Source organism: Vipera ursinii (assembly GCF_947247035.1).
Source record: "Vipera ursinii genome assembly, chromosome: 1".
Classification (NCBI taxonomy): domain Eukaryota; kingdom Metazoa; phylum Chordata; class Lepidosauria; order Squamata; family Viperidae; genus Vipera; species Vipera ursinii.
Genome location: NC_139512.1, coordinates 199050319 through 199066620, shown reverse-complemented (window position 1 = coordinate 199066620; position 16302 = coordinate 199050319). Strand labels below are relative to the sequence as shown.

General features: G+C 41.3%; 1 protein-coding gene across 7 annotated transcripts in view; it reads right to left on the bottom strand.

The window, feature by feature from the left end:
- Positions 1 to 16302, bottom strand: part of KIF16B (kinesin family member 16B) — a 186234-nt gene that overhangs the window by 127711 nt on the left and 42221 nt on the right. For all 7 annotated transcript variants that reach the window (XM_083369422.1, XM_083369423.1, XM_083369426.1 and 4 more), the window contains exon 13: positions 2947 to 3066. In XM_083369422.1, coding sequence (XP_083225548.1) covers positions 2947 to 3066 — 120 coding nt within the window. The remainder of the gene's footprint in view (positions 1 to 2946; positions 3067 to 16302) is intronic.

Sequence of the window (16302 nt, the reverse complement as noted above, 5' to 3'; positions counted from 1 at the left end):
CTGCCGAGGTTTGGGGACGTTTGGGGAGGCGCCCAAACCTCCCCAAAGGTCGGCAGGTCTGCGCGGAGGAACGGAGACCTGCCGAGGTTTGGGGACGTTTGGGGAGGCGCCCAAACCTCCCCAAACAGGAACGGAGACCTGCCGAGGTTTGGGGACGTTTGGGGAGGCGCCCAAACCTCCCCAAAGGTCGGCAGGTCTGCGCGGAGGAACGGAGACCTGCCGAGGTTTGGGGAGGTTTGGGGAGGCGCCCAAACCTCCCCAAACAGGAACGGAGACCTGCCGAGGTTTGGGGAGGTTTGGGGAGGCGCCCAAACCTCCCCAAACAGGAACGGATTCCTGCCGAGGTTTGGGGACGTTTGGGGAGGCGCCCAAACCTCCCCAAAGGTCGGCAGGTCTGCGCGGAGGAACGGAGACCTGCCGAGGTTTGGGGACGTTTGGGGAGGCGCCCAAACCTCCCCAAACAGGAACGGAGACCTGCCGAGGTTTGGGGACGTTTGGGGAGGCGCCCAAACCTCCCCAAAGGTCGGCAGGTCTGCGCGGAGGAACGGAGACCTGCCGAGGTTTGGGGAGGTTTGGGGAGGCGCCCAAAGCTCCCCAAACAGGAACGGAGACCTGCCGAGGTTTGGGGACGTTTGGGGAGGCGCCCAAACCTCCCCAAAGGTCGGCAGGTCTGCGCGGAGGAACGGAGACCTGCCGAGGTTTGGGGACGTTTGGGGAGGCGCCCAAACCTCCCCAAACAGGAACGGAGACCTGCCGAGGTTTGGGGAGGTTTGGGGAGGCGCCCAAACCTCCCCAAACAGGAACGGAGACTTGGGGAGGCGCCCAAACCTCCCCAAAGGTCGGCAGGTCTGCGCGGAGGAACGGAGACCTGCCGAGGTTTGGGGACGTTTGGGGAGGCGCCCAAACCTCCCCAAACGTCGGCAGGTCTGCGCGGAGGAACGGAGACCTGCCGAGGTTTGCGGAGGTTTGGGGAGGCGCCCAAACCTCCCCAAACAGGAACGGAGACCTGCCGAGGTTTGGGGACGTTTGGGGAGGCGCCCAAACCTCCCCAAAGGTCGGCAGGTCTGCGCGGAGGAACGGAGACCTGCCGAGGTTTGGGGAGGTTTGGGGAGGCGCCCAAACCTCCCCAAACAGGAACGGAGACCTGCCGAGGTTTGGGGACGTTTGGGGAGGCGCCCAAACCTCCCCAAAGGTCGGCAGGTCTGCGCGGAGAAACGGAGACCTGCCGAGGTTTGGGGACGTTTGGGGAGGCGCCCAAACCTCCCCAAACGTCGGCAGGTCTGCGCGGAGGAACGGAGACCTGCCGAGGTTTGGGGAGGTTTGGGGAGGCGCCCAAACCTCCCCAAACAGGAACGGAGACCTGCCGAGGTTTGGGGACGTTTGGGGAGGCGCCCAAACCTCCCCAAAGGTCGGCAGGTCTGCGCGGAGGAACGGAGACCTGCCGAGGTTTGGGGACGTTTGGGGAGGCGCCCAAACCTCCCCAAACAGGAACGGAGACCTGCCGAGGTTTGGGGAGGTTTGGGGAGGCGCCCAAACCTCCCCAAACAGGAACGGAGACTTGGGGAGGCGCCCAAACCTCCCCAAAGGTCGGCAGGTCTGCGCGGAGGAACGGAGACCTGCCGAGGTTTGGGGAGGTTTGGGGAGGCGCCCAAACCTCCCCAAAGGTCGGCAGGTCTGCGCGGAGGAACGGAGACCTGCCGAGGTTTGGGGAGGTTTGGGGAGGCGCCCAAACCTCCCCAAACAGGAACGGAGACTTGGGGAGGCGCCCAAACCTTCCCAAACGTCGGCAGGTCTGCGCAGAGGAACGGAGACCTGCCGAGGTTTGGGGAGGCGCCCAAACCTCCCCAAAGGTCGGCAGGAGGAACGGAGACCTGCCGAGGTTTGGGGAGGTTTGGGGAGGCGCCCAAACCTCCCCAAAGGTCGGCAGGAGGAACGGAGACCTGCCGAGGTTTGGGGAGGTTTGGGGAGGCGCCCAAACCTCCCCAAAGGTCGGCAGGAGGAACGGAGACCTGCCGAGGTTTGGGGAGGTTTGGGGAGGCGCCCAAACCTCCCCAAACGTCGGCAGGTCTGCGCGGAGGAACGGAGACCTGCCGAGGTTTGGGGAGGCGCCCAAACCTCCCCAAACGTCGGCAAGTCTCCGTTCCTCCACGCCCTGCCTGCCTGCTTCTTTCCGCTGCGGAAAGAAGCAGGCAGGCAAGGCGCGGAGTTTGGGGAGGTGCGCGCGCACCTCCCCAAACCTCCCCAAACTTCGGCAGGTCTCGGACGGCGGTGGCTTGGGAGAGGTGCGGGCGATCCCGGAAGCACCAAAGCCTCGGCCGCGCACAAGTCCTCGGTAAGTTTTTTTTGTTGACTGGAGTATAAGCCGAAGTGGAATTTTTCAGCCCAAAAAGTGGGCTGAAAAATTCGGCTTATACTCAAGTATATACGGTAAGAATGTAAAGAAATCAAGTTGTAGGACATAATTTAAGGGGACTAAAGATCAAGATTATTAAAAATAAAAGGAAAGAATATAAAAATTGGTTTAGTTGATCAGGATTAAAATATATATGTTGGTATCCCTAGTAATCTTGCTGATCAAGGTGAAATGATGAGATTTTAAGGATTTGTTTATAGATAAAATATGGGATATGGGAAGAAGAGATCACCTGTTGTATTTTAATAAAAGGTAATATGTTATTAAAATTAATAACATGTTATTAATAAGCATCAACAAGTCCTAGACAGAATAAAATGAATTAAGAACAAATAAAAGAAAGAATGTTATTCATCTATCACTAATACTCAGGGCAGATATAGGCAGGAGATGACTGATAAAAGCATATTAAACAAGTTAGAATATTCAATTTTGCAGAGAAGTAACAGATGTTTAGCTTCTTCAGTCAATAAATTAGTACTAAAATACAACTGTCCTTTTAGAAACTGGAAAGCAGATAAATATTGAATTACCTTTAAATGATACAAGATGATACCTGTGCTCAGAAGATCATCGTCTATGCCTATTAAGTGAGGCAACTCAGAATCTAACACAACTCCAATTCCTTCTTTCCGCAAAGCTAAAGTTTGCTCCTGTAAACACAAACAGGATAAGGCCCTCTTAAAGACATTTTTGTATATGAATTCAATAGTTATATAGTTTATTTTATCTGTGGGTAAAATCATCACAGTATTAAAAGAAATACTGGAAATGACTATAATTTCTACAAAATAGTGGGAACCATCATTATAAATCAGTTGAATGCTGATTTTTAACTATGTATTAGAAAACAAAATAACATGACTTAAAATGTAAGGATCAAAGCTTTGATATTTAGGAGCAAGAAGATTGATATAGCGTGTGATTAATATCATCCTTCAATAACTTTGAACTCATAATTTCTGACCTATGGCAATGAGTTCCAGAGATCCATAAAAAGTAGAAGTAATTTTACTTTGTACCAGGGGCTTCCATTGATAACAAATATACAAATGAACAGCGTTCCGATTTTTCATAAAACCTACCTCAAATATAAATTTGATGGTTATATTTTGTTCTATTAGGGCTTCTAAAACTCTTCAATAAAACATATTGCAATAATCCAGTTTATTTGTTTAAAATGTGGAGCTATACATGCAAATGCCACAATAAAATATGCTCACAGCAGGCCACCAAAATTGCATACATTGGAAAGAATTTTTTAGTCCATCATTATCAAATGCGCTTCGCCAGTTTAAAGCTACAAAATGATTCTTGAGTGCATAGACCAAGTTTAAACTAACAAGAAATATTCATGCACAGGTTTAGCTACTTTTGCGTGCAATCTTATACAGTATTATGCTGATGTGCAAAAATGTGTATGATATAAATTTACAGCAACTAAATCAAGTAAACTAGCATCACTAGAGTCAAAGAACCAGCTGAAATTCATGTAGAAGATATTTAATGTTAATCTACTTGTATTTTTAAAAATGGAATTGAACATTAATGTTTCCTACAAGTTTCCTGCCTCATTTTGTCTTAGTTGGTATAAATTAATTTCTACTTAAAAACAGACACTGTAGATATGCTGATCTACAATTCCCTTTTTCCTTCAACCAGCCTGGTTGATTATGTATATACAGTTCAGTGCATCGCTCAGTCTGAAAACCCATATAAATGAAAAAGCCTGTAACACCACTAAACACAGTTGATTGTGTTTTAAAATATTACATTACCTAGCAGAGCAAAAAAAAAATTGAACGTGAGAACATACTCACCTATGGCTCAAATGCCACTTTCCCCCATCGAGACAGAGTCCATTGCTCGTGACAGACTAATTTCAGACTGTCTAGCAACAGGCAATTTTCGGGAAACTTACTTATTACGGCTTGGCACTTGAGCTACTGCTCCTTCACTACAGAATATGCTTTATGACATTTTCTCTTATGTCACAAAATGTTTTATGGTAATTGTATGTCACAAAATGTTTTATAACATTTGTTAAAAGTTCAATTCCATGGGAGTCATGGATCGTGGACTTAAACATATTCTATAAGTTAGCCCATTTGAGGTACCTTGGTGCAAAAGCTGTTGCCCTACAGTGCACTGTTTTGCCCAGTTAAAGATTATACAGTTTTAGTAGTATATAGATATCAGTTTTATAGGGACGTGGTGGCTCAGTGGGTTAGGACGCTGAGCTTGTCGATCAGAAGGTCGGCAGTTTGGCAGGTCGAATCCCGAGTGCCGCGTAGCAGAGTGAGCGCCTGTTACTTGTCCCAGCTTCTGCCAACCTAGCAGTTCGAAAGCACGTAAAAATGCAAGTAGAAAAATAGGGACCACTACGGTGGGAAGGTAACAGCGTTCCGTGCGCCTTTGGCATCTAGTCATGCCGGCCACATGACCACGGAGACGTCCTCGGACAAGCGCTGGCTCTTCGGCTTTGAAACGGAGATGAGCACCGGCCCCTAGAGTCGGAAACGACTAGCACGCATGTGCGGGGGAACCTTTACCTTTACCTTTACTAGATATCAGTTTAGAAATAGGTTGGTTCTGAATGTGTGACTGATGCATAAGTCAACTCACACATGTATACAATAAAAGAATGAATACTGTATAAATATAAAAGGTGGCTTTTATGAAGCAGCGGATATAGTGGAAGTAAGTACAGTTAAGTAGGGGCAAGTATATTTAGTGTTGTTGGTGTGAACCAATTTTAGCTATGTTTCATTTTCTTGTTCTGATCACATCCCTTTAATTTCTTTCCCTATTTTTACTGTTTTTCTGAGATCTGCATATTGTTCTTTACCCTTTCATTGTAAAATTGCAGAAAATGGACCATCTGGTTTTTGCCAGTCCATTATATCTCATGCAACAATCCCAAAGCTGTTTCAAGAGAATGGAACCTACTTGGAAGTATGGGGATAAAGGATAACTATAATAGAGTAAAAATAGAGAAACAATGCAACTTGTTTTGCCCTAGCAAAATATTGATCTTTAATATATTAAAATGAGGACCCAGATTGTTGGGGGCAATAAGCTGACTTTGTAATAATGCCGCTTGGGGGTGGGTGGGGCGAAAGCCCTAATAAGCAGGCATATACATAGAATGAAGGCTACTGCTAAGCACATTTGATTTGTGCTTTAAATTGTAAGCCGCTCTGAGTCTTCGGAGAAGGGCGGGATATAAATGGGATTAAAATAAATAGAAAAATAAATAAATGTTACTACTAGTTATGACTCTTTGGGTACATATGAGAATTTATACTACCCTGGATGAAGCCATGATCCACAGAAATAAAAGTATTCATTTTCAGTGACATGACGCTGAAATTATAAATTATAGGAAAATTAATACAAAAATGAGAATGACCAGCTAAAGGTCAAGACAGTACAAAAATACACTCACGTTTTTCTCAAATAAAAAAGATCAAATGTTTTTGCAAAGACAGATGAAATGGCCTTTGAAAACCAATCAGTTTGATTTTGTGTACCCCACTATAAAATAATTAGTGCTTTGCTCTCTCAAATGTCATAAGGCTTTGGTCAGATAGCTATGGATTTTGCTGATATGTTTTATACTTCCACAAATGTGTGAATTCTGCTTCCCACTTAAGAACTTTGCTGAAGTATTTTATATTTCCACAAATGTGTGAATTCTGCTTCTCACTTAGAAATGTTTATTGTATTTTTTCTCCAAGCTTAATATACTCCTGTATTGAAGCAACTTACAACTAAGTTGTAAAACAACTGCCTTATACAACACTACTGCATCTTTCACGCAGTGTTCACAGTGGATCTGTAATATGGTATATAAAGGTGGAGGCAGAAGTCTAAAATAAACCCATCTTCTACAGTAATCCATCTTCTTGGGCTATCTCTCGGTGCATTTCATAATCTACTTAATAAATAAAGCATTTCCATCATCAAATTAAAAAGTATACACCAATACACCAAGCAACTAATAAATTAAATAAAATCCATAAAACTTTGAAATACTTTCTGACACATAATCAACATTAGTGTTTAATAATACTTAAGAACAAACCACAAATGTTCTGTCTTCTGAACTGTACTTTACAACCCAACATACTTTGCCTATATCCATCCTCACCCTAGGAGGTTCTTTTAACTGGTAAACCTAGTGAACTCTAAAGTTCAAATGAAAATAAAATCAGCATCAGTTTTCATCATGAAATATATATGCCATCTCTTATTTAGACAGCAGATGTAAATGTGTTTCCCATGTTACATAACTGTAAATTCATGTTAGCTGTACTGTACACTAAAGAGAGCTGCCCCACTCAATGAGGTATGTGCCACACAGATGGTCTCTTTTGCAAATATATATCCATTGTGTTTGTATTTTATATTTTAGATGAATGTAAAATTTCTTAGTGAAATCCTAAAAATGTTAATAGTAACATGACCAAAGTAAATCAGCAGTTGGTCAAACTTAACTGTCTTGAATGAAAACCTAAAATAAATCCTCTAACATGAAAAATAGCTCTCAAATACATGAGATTTGGGGAAATTTAAACAAAATGTGAAAGAAAATTAGGCATTTTTAAAAAGTATTCAGTGACAGCAATTTATGAACCACACACAGAAAATTGTTTAAGGAACCAGCAGCTTCTATTGGTCTCAATTTTCCATATGAAACAATCTAAGGAACCCCAATGGGTTAGTACCAAACACAACAAACCTACAGATCTGGATGAATCATCTTTTGCGCCACGCACTTTATCTCATCCCAACTCATCTCACAGGGTTATTCTTGTGGGGAAAATAGGAGGAAGGAGTGTTGGATATGTTTGCTGCCTTGAATTATTTGTGAAAATAATAAAGGCAGGATACAAATTAATAAAATAATAAACTAATACATTATACTATCTTTTTCCACCTTCATTGAAGTATGGACATAACATGTACCATGAATTCTTTATCCTGTTCATATAAAACGTGTCAAGCAAATAAGTCATGGAAGGATTTAGGCCTTGCTTTTAACAAGTCCTTCCTGTCATCCATTCAGGATTTAGATGTGTTAGTAATCCTTTAGTGTTCATCACGTACTTAGAATACAGAATAACCCAGTTGGAAGGGACCTTGGAGGTCTTCTAGTCCTTATCTTTTTATAGCAGAAATAAAATTGATTTCAGTATTCTAAACTTTGGTCTGCTTTTCTTTTTTGCCACTTCCTACTGCTTCTTACTAAAACTTTTCCTGTCCTTTCCACCTAAGTCCCTAAAGTAAAGATCCAAATCTGTTACAGTGAAACATATATCTGAAGACCTGTACATATAACTATACAGTCTTTATTTACAAATGCTAGAATATTTAAATAAATACCAGAGTGCAATCTATTATATTCATTAAAAAAATACATTGTAAACATATAACAGCAACATGGAGAACAGTAATTCATATCCTGATGCAGCAGGCTTAAGATCTTCCAAAAATTAATACTTTAGTATCTAGAGACTTTGGAATTTATTGCACATTTTTAGAAATTAGCTTCTCATTCATATAGTTACGGTACTATATTTAGAACAAAAGAACCAAGTTCAGAACAAAAACAATGTCTTTTTTTAAAGGAAAGGAAACAATTAAAACACCAGGTGACATATTAAAAAAACTATGCTTAAAGACATAAAAATATGTATTCCACACACTGCTGAGACTTCCTTGTTAGATTTCTCTTTCTCTCTGTACTGTAAATAATGTTATCAATCAAGAAACCCATTAAAATTATGCTGCAAAATAAATAGGGAACCTAATGTTACACACAAAGCCTGTAAACAGCTTACCGTGAAAAACAGATGGTACTAAAGTATCACCAATAGGCCTCAAAATTGAATGTCAGTTTGAAAAAGGCAGATATAGCATGCAGTTCTGACCAACTGAGCAAGTACTAGGATAGAAGTTATAAGGATGTGGATTAATTTTTTTCTATTCTTTTCAGGATGGTAAGAAAGTGAAAGTATTACAATCATTATAGATACTGTAATATACATTCTTTCTTTTATTACTTTTCCCACTTATGAATATTTACTAACTTAGCCACACAACTACTGACATTTATTAGCATACGAAGAAATTAGCTATTCCATTCTCATGTAGCGTAATTAATGATCTATTAGTAGTTTTCATTATAAAACATTTTACAGATTCAAAATGTAGCTTTAACTTCTTCAGAATATGTAGTGTTAACTTTTAGTGAAGTGACCACAATTAATAGATACCTTTTTAAATAAATATCTTTTTAAACATCTGCAAAGGTCCCATTAATTTCACTAAGAATATTTTGCCTAGTTCTACACACTCATCAAAAGTCTGTAGTAGATTAAAAAAAAACAGATAAAGGAATTTTATGCAAAAGCAGCTAAGCTGGAAGCATTTGGTCTTTCTATGCACATTTGCGTTTTTTCGGGTTTTGTTTAACTACTTTGCCAAAGTGTAGCCATCTGCATGGCAAGAGAGGCTTTCAATGCTAATATGCTGGAGAGCAGAATAAATCTCAATCTAAACATCAGAACAATGACAGAACTTAGAAAAACAAGCACATGTAATTTATTTTAATGGGGAAAGGAAAGAGAATTTGCTGATAATTAGAATAAGTGCTATAAACATAGCATCTTGGAAATACGATTAAAAATGTAGAATTGCTATCTCAGATTTAAAGTATTCTATTCTATCAGTGATATTACGGGAGATAATAGCGACAGGAGAAATTCTGTAATCAATCACCACAGGATTTTCTTTAGAATATAATAACTTTCCTGTTCACTGCTTCCTAACCAGAGACTCCAGCTTACAATAAAAGGTAAACTTGCATAAGAAATTCATTGGTTAAAAGGCTAGTTACGTTAATTTACAAGAGTTACTCCTTGATTGCAAATTCACATGTAAAGTATGTATGTGTGTCTCCACTCGTTCAGTGACCCATTAGAAATTACAATGGCACCGAATGATGGTTCTTATGACCAGTTCTTGAAGTTCCAACTGTCCCAGCAAGCCAGCAATATGAAACTGTGTTCTGGATGCTTGGCAACCAGCTTCCTCCTATGACAGTTGAAGGATCTCACAATCCCATTTGTGAGCGTCCATGCTGGCTTCCCACAAGCAAACTCAAGGGGGAAGCCAGCAGGGAAGGCCGCAGGTTGCTCTGGTAAGTCTCCCACCCCTGACAGCAACCCCCCCCCCCAGCAGCCCCACTGTGCTTGCAATGTGCTGGTCCTCACACACCTTCACTCATCTGCAGCTGCCACTCCCATCTGCCACATTTGCGCAGCACCAGTCCCTCACGTGGTCTCCCACACCCAGCAGTCATCCAGGTCATGGTTGTCCCAAAGGCGCTTTTTCAAGACGTTTGAAGACGTTTTGCTTCTCATCCCAGAAGCTTCTTCAGCTTTAACTGGACGATACTGAATGGAAGCATTTATATTCCTTGCAGACAGCTGGCCATTGATTGGCATTCTTTTAGAGAGTTGTTGAGGCCACTTGGAGGTTTATCTGTGTCCTCAAGGTCATCTGAGTAATGCAAATGGGTGTGGAGCCTTCTTAGAACTGCTGAAAGGGCTGTGTTTATAGAAAGGTTTACAGAAAACCCTCACAAAGAGATCAATATTTACTTTTTGATTCTCACCACCCACTGCAGCTCAAAATGGGAGTTATCAGAAGCCTACACCACCGAGCTGAAGGCCTGCCTACCAGCAAAGATGGGAAAGAAAAAATAAACAAACTAAAACACATCAAGAAGCCTCAGAATGTGCGGCTATCCCAAGTGGGCCTTCATCAAATCCCGAAAAAGACCCAGCAGGAGCTCCTCCATAACAGAAGAGAACAATAAACGAAGCAATGTTGCCATTCCATATGTTGCAGGAATATCTGAAAAGCTTAGGAGGATCTTCAGTCAACACAACATACATGCACACTTTAAACCCAAGAATACACTAAGGCAGAAGTGTGTCCATCCCTAGGATAAAACACCCAAACACAAACTAAGCAACGTGGTATATGCAGTACAATCCAGTGAGATGTGCAGATCTGTGTATTGGGGAAATAAAACAACCACTTCATAAACGCACGCACAACATAGGAGAGCAAACCCATCAGGACAAGATTCAGAAGTTTATCTGCATTTAGAAGACAAAGACCACGCTTTTGAGGACAGCAAAGTCCACATTTTGGACTGAGAGGACCACTGGTTTGAAAGAGGAGTCAAAGAGGCCATCTATGTCAAAACTGAATAGCCCTCTCTCAACAGAGGGGGAGGGATATAACACTATCTATTTCCAGTCAAGGCTCCACACCAATTTGCATTACTCAGGTGGCCTTGAGGACACAGATAAACCTCCAAGTGGATTCAATGACTCTCTAAAAGAATGCAAATGACCAGCTGTCTTGGATGAGAAATGAAATATCTTCAAAGAAAAACAAGTGCAGTTCCTCTTGAAAAAGCACCATTGGGACAACATTTTGGCTTATTTTCATTTGAAAGCGGGCATCAGAATTTCATTTTTTAATGTGTGCCAGTCGTTCATGGAAAATGACAATAAAGGTTATTCTATCATAGCAATAGTGCTATACAGCACTCTCTGAGCGATTAACTATGTCAGCCTATTGCGCCCAACAATCTGCATCCTCATTTTACCAACCTTCAAAGGATGGAAGGCTGAGTCAACCTTGAGCCGGTTAAGATCAAACTCCTGGCTGTAGGCAGAATAAGTCTGCAATACTGTATTCTAACCACTGCACCACCAAGAAGAATAACAATGGACCTCTATGTTGGCAATCAAAGAAATGTGAAGGTTTTTTTAACTAACTTGATTTGGTCTTGATCTATTATAACTTAATTGTGGTTTCAAATTAGCATGCATGTTAATTTAAGTTTTAGAAGAAAAATGCATTTAAAGATTTCAATTTAGTTTTGAATATTCCTAAAATATTAAAAGCTTTGTTTTAGCTAACCTTGGGGCATAGCAAAGAGGATCATTTTAGATAAGTGGAAAGAAATTTACTCTCTTGTTTTTCAGGAATGGATCCAGGATTTGAGTCCTTATGTTTTAAAAATAAGATGCTATGCTGTCCACATTTAATTATTTATTCAACAAAAAGAATTAGAATGAATTCATTCTATAAAGATCTTTATGCTACCGTATAAATCTTTACCCTTCGTTAATTTTTTTGATTGTGTTTAATTTGGCTTCTTTGGCAGTTTCTTGATTGTTGCTCTGATGTTGACCTTGAGCTAATCTATGCTGATCTAGGTGCTGATTGCTGGTGGAGAGGTTCTTGTGTCTCAGCCAATTTACAGCCAGCTTTCCTCCTCCGCTGGCCCTCCCCTTTTCGCTGGCCCTCCATGGCCAATGGGCCCCTGGCCCTCCGCTCTTGTCCTTCATCCCTGCTCATTCACCCAGACATTATTTGACCCTGGCCTTTGGCTGCATGGAACAAATAGCCCTTAGGGCCATCACTTGCCACCCACCACCTGATTGACTGGGGGCTATTTGTCTCATGAAGCCTAAGGCCCAGGTCAAAAATGTCCAGGCGAATGAGCAGAGACGACGGGCAAAGGGCGGAGGGCCAGGGGCCCATTGGCCATGGAGAACGGCTGGGGGAGGGCCAGTGGAGGAAGAAAGCTGGCTGTAAATTGGCTGAGGCGGGTGGCTGGGGGCAAAAGGGGCATGGCTAAGGGTGGGTGCCTAAACGCTCCATTCCGTGTTGGGTCTTTTGGTCTGCTTAGGATGTTTTGAAGGGCTTCAGTTGGCTTGTGTGCTATGCTTAATTCCATGTGGTTGTAGTAATCTGTTGGTAGTTTCTGAGTAGATTCTAGAGGGATATTGTTATTGGTACTTTGTATGTAGTTATGTTAAAGGGGAGTTAAAGCACATTATGAATTTGGTTAATTGTATATTATGCATAATTTTTATTTAGAATATGATTATTATAACCATAATCCTGTATTTAGCTCTGGGAAGGGGGGGAAGTGGGTGGGTTTGGGGTGGGGGGGATTTGGGGATATATTGTAAAATCTTGTTTTTGTAAAACTCTTTAATAAAAAAAGTAATCTGTTGGTAGTTTCTGATATATTCTTGATGTATGGCAGTGTAATTCTCTTTAGGGTTTGTGTTGGTTGTGTTGTATTGTGTTGAATGGTCAAGGACATTCTGATACAAGTTGCTTGGATATCCATTTTGTTGGAATACGTTGTATAGATGCCCTATTTCCTTTTTCTGCTGTTCCGGTTGTTGCAGCATGTTTGGGCTCATCTAAATAAAGTCCTTACGCAGCTACTCTTATGAGAGGTTGTTGCTTTGGTAGGGGAGCACCAGGTTAGTATGCATGTTTTTTCAGTAGACTTGTGTTTCCAGTTTGCCATTGTGGTCTCTGTTATTCAAGATGTCCAAAAGGGTAGTGCACTGTTGTTTTCTTCTCTAGTAAACTGGATTCCTTTAAAAATGTTGCTGAAGGTTCTGTGGGTATTCTCTAATTGGTCCTTTTTTATTACGGTGAAGGTGTGTCTACATATCTGTTGCATATTTTCGGTTGTATTTGTGGAAGTGCTATGGCTTCTAAATGCTGCATGATAACATACGGATAGAGCACAATACCTACAAAAAGCAAAAGAAATACCGGGGGCGGGGGGGGGGGGAGAGGGAAGATGCATACATCCCAGTCAACACTAATAGAATACAAATAGACCCTATCTGGACCGAGATGCCCTACGCACAGTCACTCATGCACTCGTGACCTCCCGTTTAGACTACTGCAACGCTCTCTACATGGGGCTGCCCTTGAGGACCACTCGGAGGCTTCAGCTGGTGCAGAATGCGGCCGCGCAAGTTGTGATGGGGGTTTCCCGATACTCCCATGTAACACCTCTACTCCGCAAGCTGCATTGGCTCCCGGTTGCCCTCCGGGTGAGATTCAAGGTGCTGGTGATGACCTATAAAGCCCTAAATGGCTTGGGTCCGGGATATCTGAGGGAACACCTGCTGCCGGCATCAAGTTCCCTTCGTCCAGTGTGCTCCCATAGGGAGGGTCTTCTAAGGGTGCCACCGGTAAGAGATTGCCGGCGGACGACACCCAGGGATAGGGCCTTCTCAGTGGGTGCGCCTGCCCTTTGGAACCAGCTGCCAGTGGAGCTGAGGACTGCCCCCGACCTCTGTTCATTCCGCCGGGACCTGAAGACCTGGCTCTTTGAGCTCTCTGGCCCAGGCTGAGAATTAATCTTAATTTTAACTGGGGTTTTATTTATGCAGGGACGAATATATTTTTTTTTAATTTGTTTTTAACTTTTGTATCTTTGTTTTTTAATCACCCTGTAAACCGCCCTGAGTCCTTCGGGAAAGGGCGGTATATAAATGTAATAAAATAAATAAAATAAAAACTAGACAACCAGATCAAGAGAACCCTCAGTGACCTCACTAAGAATGGCCAAATTACCAAAGAGGAACAGTGACGGATGAAGAGAGCAGTGGCAGGGAATTTCTAGAAGCCTGGCACTCTGACAAATCAGGCTTCAATAGATTATACATAGACATTAACAACATCTATGGACTATGCAAAAGGAGACTATCACCCAGCCCAAAAAGGAGCAAAAACACACAAGCACCTCTCCACCAGCAATCAGCACCTAGATCAGCACAGATTAGCTCGAAGTTAACATCAGACCAACAATCAAGTAAACAATGCCATAATCAAGAAACTGCCAAAGAAGCCAACAGCAAACAGCTCAACCAAAGAATCTCTAATCCACTAACACTGGCAGGCAAGCCACTAGAATATAAACTGACAGCAAACAGCACTCTTTACTTGCACTGATGATGTTACAAATAAGCAAGTCAGAGAGCACCAAGGACCCCTCAGGATTAGCTTAACTCTTCGTGTTTCCTGTCTATTTGACCTGGGGAAGGATAACATTTACAGGAAATTTCTAGTGGACAATTTCTTCCTGTAGCCATGGTCCTTTCTAAGCAAAGGAGTCTATAGAAGCAGCCGCAGATATTGTACATGTTATTAGGCCAAGCAATGGCACGCTACTTTGCGGTTGCTGCAAGTCCCGTAGTTATAGTCAGTCTTCTAATCTACTAGCTTTTCAATTGCCAGTAAGTAGGAAACAAACCCAAAGGATTCCAAACTAGCTAGATGTGCACATCTGAGAAGCAAATCAGTCACACTTAATTCATCAAACCAACTTAGAGGTTAAAGCACAAAAGTTTGCACTAAGGCTGGCATCCTAGAGACCATACTAATAAAACAGTGTCAGAGGTAAGAACTGGGCAAAATCAAAACAAAGTTAAATTTGATTTAATGCAATTGAAATGAAGTAATTAAAAAGAGTTAAAGTGATCAATTATTTAATAGGTAGGCTCCATTAAACTTCTCAGTCTAAGAGCAAGTTTTCAAGGGGCTCTGTAAACCACAAATTGTACAGGTTATAGGAAAAGGTGATTTTCAAAGCTAGTGAGACAGCCACAACATATATTTCCAGAATCTAGGTCCAATAACCTACATTTACATTTCTTCTTAAATATAGGTCAGACTTGCGTGCTTTATTATTTTCAAAAACTTTTTTTTTGTTTTGAAAGCCAGATTAGAAGGGTTTCTTCTTATGCATTGTTATTTGGAATTGTTAGGGAAACAGACAGTAGCTCATTTACTGAACAGTCTTCCCTTTTCCGTTCTCCCAGATGAGTTCCATAAAATGTTGCATAATGATAGACTTGATCAAGATGAGGAATGTTAGTATTTTTGATTGCTTATAGAAACAATGTATGCAGCATCCCTAGTCTCTCCCAGCTTAGGAAAATCACAAAAATATGTAGCATACAGCTTAAGATGTTAGATCAGAATTGGGAAGATCTAAGGTCAAATCTATAGTTATCAAAATTGACAAGAAGATATAGCCCATGCTACTGGCTTAACCTAATGTCCCTTGTGGGATTCTTATAGGGATAAATTGGAGAAGTGATATGTATATCATCTTATATACCTAGAGGAAAAGTGAGATATAACTATAATAAAATAAATAAATAAGTAAACATCTCGGGGGGGGGGGCATTCCTTCTCACATCTGACCATCTTAAAATGCTGGAGTCCAGTAAATCTGATATTAGTTAAAATAGAAAAAAAGTTTCTTCACATTTTAATTAAACACCAAGATTAATATAACCGTAATTGATTGAAGAAAAATAAATTTAAAAAAAACCTTCCCTCTTAGATGTTATATGTCATTCAGTAAATGTAATGGATTGCCTTTTTAGGTTCAAAAATACTAAGCTAAATAAGAACAAGATGAAGAATGATTTTTTAGCAACTTAGAAAGGTAGCTGGACAAATACATAATACAAAAGGCCATACTCTACAACGTTAAATCTTTTCATTTAACATGCATATTTTTTAAAAAATGAGCGAAGCTGATAATTATCAGAACTATGGGAGGTTGAAAGGAAGAATTTGACTCTTTATTTTTCACTGTAGTCACTGGAAATTACTCCTAATGAAAACAGCATCTTCAAAAGAGAAAAAGGAAAAATAAGCCTTTTAGGATTAACACTTTTACTACCAGTGTAATTTGAATGAGTGACAAAGGAAACTAGTTATTAACTCTTTGTGCAAGTTTCTGTGCATTCTGTAGCCAGAAGTGCATTATTGTGTCACAGCTAGATAAAATATGAGGCTAGATTATTCCAATTTATTTTTTTCCAATATAGCCAGAGTCCCACATACAAGGGAAGCAAATTTCTGTATCAGCAGTGACATCTAGTGATCAGAAAAAAATCAAGGATAAGTATTGTGAAACTAGAAGTTAATAAATATTTTCCTTTTAGGAAAAGAATGCAGTC